A 4,918-nucleotide genomic window follows, 5' to 3' on the forward strand; every position below is an offset into this window, starting at 1 on the left:
TGCTCTAGTTCCTATGAAATCTAACATCACAATTTTGATCAATGATCAGAACCTTGCAGATCTGCTTGCAGCACAGTTTGTTCAACTGGTAAGTATGAGCAGAAAAATTTAGATATTGAAATATTTCCTTTCTTTAGTGACATGTTCATCTATATTTCATGTTCTCCAGATGGAACATGATGGATATCAGAAGGCTGAAGATCAAATACGATCTATACCCGTCCGCATGGTTGCTTCTCCAGGTAGCCTACCTTCAGGTACACCAATGATGACGGTTACCTCTACGTCTGGTATTACATCTGAAATGAAACCGTCAGAAATAGCTAGTGGTCAACCATCACAAGTAGCTTTCTCTGTTGCCAATGCAATTGGGCCCATGAATTCTTCCCAACTTCCTTCCAACAATGCAAGGATGATGACAGCTGCTAACAACAGTCAGACTCTAGCAGTATCGCAGGGTTATCTTGCAGGGACTCTCATGTCTGCTAGGATGCAGCAGGTAGATCAATCTATACTGAAATCGCATCAGCTGCAGCAACAACAGCAACCACAGCAGATGCAGCAAAATACACCCCCATTGCTACAGCAACAGCAGCTTCAACCTGCACAACTTCAGAGGTCATCAACACTGCTCTCAACCAATCCTCTACAGCAGATGATTAGTCAGAATTCAAATCTGCAGATGGGAACCAACCAGATGGTAAATAACAAGCAATTGCAGCTTCAGATATTGCAACAGCAACAGCAGCAGCAACTTCCTAGGAAAATGATGATGGGGCTTAACCCAGCCATGAGCATGGGAAACATGGGCAACAATGTGATGGGCCTTGGTAACTTGAACAATGTGGTAGGGATGGGTGGCATGCGTGCTATCTCTTCTCCCATTGGCACTATGTCGGGCTTGGGCAACCTAAGTTCTCACCAAATGAATCTGGTGTCAGCTTCCAATTTCAGTGCAGGACTTCCTCAAAATTCTTTTACCCATGCACAGGCTGTGATGGCATCCAAGTTAAGGATGGCACAGCAAAATCGAGCAGGTCTATATGGTCAATCTGGTATTACTGGCATGCCAGGGAGTTCGAACCAGATGCTTCCATCCTCACCAGGTCTGTCTATGTTGGGTGCATTGAATCGAGCAAACATGAACCCCTTGCAAAGGAATCCAATGTCAACTATGGGCCCTCCTAAAGTACCAGGAGCAAACTTGTACCTAAATCCTCAGCAGCAGCAACAGTTGCAGCCACAACAACAGCAGCAGTTACAGCCACCGCAGCAGCAGCAGGAACAAATAAGTTCACCGCTGCAGCAGACCCAGGTTGGCTCCCCACCAATGGTGGGCTCTCCGTCAGCAATGTTGATGCAGCATCAGCAGATCAGTCCTCAACAAATGAGCCAACAAAATGCAATGAGTCCCCAGCAGCTGAGCTCGGGTGCATTGCAGCAAATGAACAATAGTGTTAATCCTGGGCCTGGCCCATCAAGTCCACAACTGAGCTCACAGACACATGGATCCGTTGGAAGCATCACAAGTTCTCCTATGGAGCAACTGCAAGGTGCTACCAAGGCTGGGTCAGCCAGCAATGTCTAAGTTGGTGTAAATGAAAGAATCCCTTCGACATAGTAAATGCCAAACTGATCAATAAACTTAGATTGATTCGAAACATGATGTTTATCAGGGAGCATTTGTTGAATTGCATTCCAACCATGACGATCAGAGCGCTTCAATATATTTGGATGTGTGTGGGTAGCACTAATGTGTATCATTCGAAACTCGAGTGTTTATTTGATGTGTGGTAGGTGTTGTTTTTGCCCACTAGAAAAAAAAAATAGTTTTGCAATATCTGTATATACATGGAATGATTTTGTGTTCTTGCACTCTTAAATGATTGAAGGGGAGTCTTGGTACAACAATAAAGTTGGTGCCGTGTAACCTAGAGGTTACGGGTTCTTGAGTCTCGAAAATAGTCTTTTGCAAAGCAAGGTAAGACCGCGTATAATAGACTTTGAATTTCGTATTGATGGAGTTTCGTGTATTAGGATGTGTTTTGCATACTCTTAAATGATTTTGACATTTATAATTCTGATGGATTGCAATGTCCATTTGTTCCTAGACCATGATTGAAGGTCTCAACCCGTGGTATGAGTAATGCATGATTTGCAAGAGCAGATGCTCTGGACTATTTTTTGCAGTCTAGGGGATGATCTCTTTGTATGTATTAGTGGGATGGATAGTCCTCCCTTATAAAATAGATGAGAATCATTCATCTTCATCAATACATGCAAAGTGATCATTCCCTGAATCGCAAAAAGCGGTCCAGACGATCCGGTCTCATGATTTGCATGCCTGAAGAGTCGAGTACAAACATGCTCTTTCCATTCATGGAACATAGCTCAGATGGTTGAAATTTGGAGCTGCTTCTCAGCTCTGAACACAAGAAGCAGAGTGATGATTTGTCTGCGTTTGCTATTATAATGAAATATCAGGCAATATTCATTAGAGTTCCTTGTCTGTATGATACTTTTGCAATCTTCTCCATTTTCAGCTCTCTACTGTGAACTAAACTCTGCAAACTTGTGCTCTCTCTGTTCAAATATTGCTTATCATTTTTCATCTGAGGTTTGAATTATATTATTCTCTCAATTACAGTACAAATGTAGCAGAATCCACTAGAGAGAGGGCTCGGAGTTCATCGTATTAAAACAATCCATTTGTGTTTGTTGAATAACCAAACCTATATAAAGGGGTTCTAAAGCATTAGAGGAACTGAACAATGGAAAATTTTAATCAGCTACTCACTTTTTGTATCCGTTACTAATTTTAATTGGTTGCAACTTTGATGCTATTATTTTAATTCTTGAGTTGTTTATTCAAATATAAATTCACTTGAGTTGTTTATTCTAAAGCAATAAGAAACTAAACCGAGAAGTCCATGATATCATACAAACTTCATCTCATTAAGTACTAAGCATAAATAATTGAGGGTAAAAAACCGATAAATTATACATTTTAGGTTTGCTATGGCAACTAGAAAATAACTCTAATCACTTGAAATTTCAATTGGGCAACTTCTTTTTCCATATTGTTTGTCTCACTTGTAAGCTTTTTGGTACAATTGGATGATAGGTTGATGTTGGTCTCTTACTATCGGCAAGAGGAGGGGAGAGGGGGGTAAATTATCTAAAATTAAAAATAAATCTTTTCGACTTTTTAAATTAAATTAAGACACACTTATTTAATAATAAACTAATTAATAAAAAAGAGAGAAGAGACAGATCATTTTATTTGGTTTGCAATCAGAGAATTGTTAATTTAAGACAAATGAGACTCACTAAAATCTTCTTTGAGTAGAATAACCTCTTACAACATTGACAACTCACAAACAGAGTAGTAGAACAAAAAGAGAATTTGTTTACAAGTATTGTTCTAAACTACTGAGACTAGGGCTATATTTATAGCCTTGCTCCGGGCGTCTGAGTGTGGATGAAACTTTATCCACGTCACAACGGATCGTAACAGCTCGATCTGGATAAAACCTCTCTGGTCCGGGCACCTGGAACAGCTCCGAGCGCTCGGACCCATGTTGACTTTTATCCGTAGCGTCGCCAAGTCGAGGTGCCCCCGGGCAATCCTAGGGGTTCGGGTGCCTGGATCAGTCAGCTTCAGTTGACTGATCTAGCTCATTTTTCGATCGCTTAGGTGATTTCGGTCATCCAGAATTGAACCCATCTTCCAATCTTCTCGAGCAATTTTTTGCTCCAGCTTCTTGTCCCTCGGAAGCGCCGCACGCTCGCTCCTCGTCCGCCAATGTACTCTTCCGTAGTACCTCGTACTTCAGACGCATCGAGCCGGTCGACTCTTTCCCGTGCCGTCTTTCTCGTTAGTTAAGTTTTTTGCTCGTCTTCCTGTATTTCTATGTTTCTGCACACTTAGATATAAGATATTAAAAATAATATAATCTAACTTAACTCGGTTAATCATATTAAAAATTATCATAAAATACTTACAATTGATACCAAAAAGCTATTTCATGCATTTAAGTGAGTCAATCAACTAAAGGGAAATGCTAAGACACGGCATATTTAAACTCAAAAGGGTCATTTAGGAATATTCAGAAGCATCATTCAAGTAGGAACATCCTCATTTTCATCGAATTCTACTGATGGATTGAGATGCTCATTATTCGTATGATCTAAAAAAAAATACTATATTTAATAATTTTTTTTCTTAGTTCAGTTAAATTTTGAATGTCATACTTAAATCAGGTCCAAAAGGTAAAATAGTGTCTATATTTTATTTCTTGAGATTAACTTATTCTAATTATCACTCTAGTTTCGGGATGAGATCCTCCACATGTTAAAATTGGATCATCTTGATTTGTTCTAGGACAAAAAAAGGTGGATTGATGAGAGGCATGCTCTCCACATGTTAAACAGATAAGGACATTACCTCTTATCAATATAAATTTTGGATCAAGGGATGATCCAGTATTTATGGACTAGAAGATTCTTTCAGATTAAATTCAACAAAAATTCCTCTATTTTTAGGTAATTGTCCTATGTAAAATAATAAATTCATTTTATTCAAATATAATTTAATTTGAATAAACTTAATTAAGTCCATCTAATATAATAAAAAAGAAAACTTTCTGGATGAAATTAAAAATTCAAAAAATGGAAATTAAAAAAAACTCGTTCAGAATTTGAAATAGCTCCTTCTTTAGTATTTTATTTGCAAATTAAATCCCTTATGTGACATTTTTTTTTAAAAAAGATTTTATTTGTGGGATAATGGGGCAAAATACAGGACACATAAATTCTATGCATCAATTTGTTTTTCTGAGAAAATAAAGGTTCGCACCATTTTCAGAAAACTCTTCCATTTTCTATCATTTTGTCAAGTGGAGCCCTTGTCTCTCGT

At 38.5% G+C, this 4,918-nt stretch overlaps 1 protein-coding gene across 1 annotated transcript in view; it reads left to right on the plus strand.

Moving 5' to 3' along the window:
• Positions 1 to 2,078, plus strand: part of LOC122024993 (protein PHYTOCHROME-DEPENDENT LATE-FLOWERING) — a 28,944-nt gene extending 26,866 nt beyond the window's left edge. The window contains exons 11-12 of the mRNA XM_042583746.1: positions 50 to 88; positions 170 to 2,078. Coding sequence (XP_042439680.1) covers positions 50 to 88; positions 170 to 1,588 — 1,458 coding nt within the window. The 3' untranslated portion in view covers positions 1,589 to 2,078. The remainder of the gene's footprint in view (positions 1 to 49; positions 89 to 169) is intronic.
• The last annotated feature ends 2,840 nt before the right edge of the window (positions 2,079 to 4,918 follow it).

This window comes from Zingiber officinale, chromosome 9B, assembly GCF_018446385.1.
Source record: "Zingiber officinale cultivar Zhangliang chromosome 9B, Zo_v1.1, whole genome shotgun sequence".
Taxonomy (NCBI): domain Eukaryota; kingdom Viridiplantae; phylum Streptophyta; class Magnoliopsida; order Zingiberales; family Zingiberaceae; genus Zingiber; species Zingiber officinale.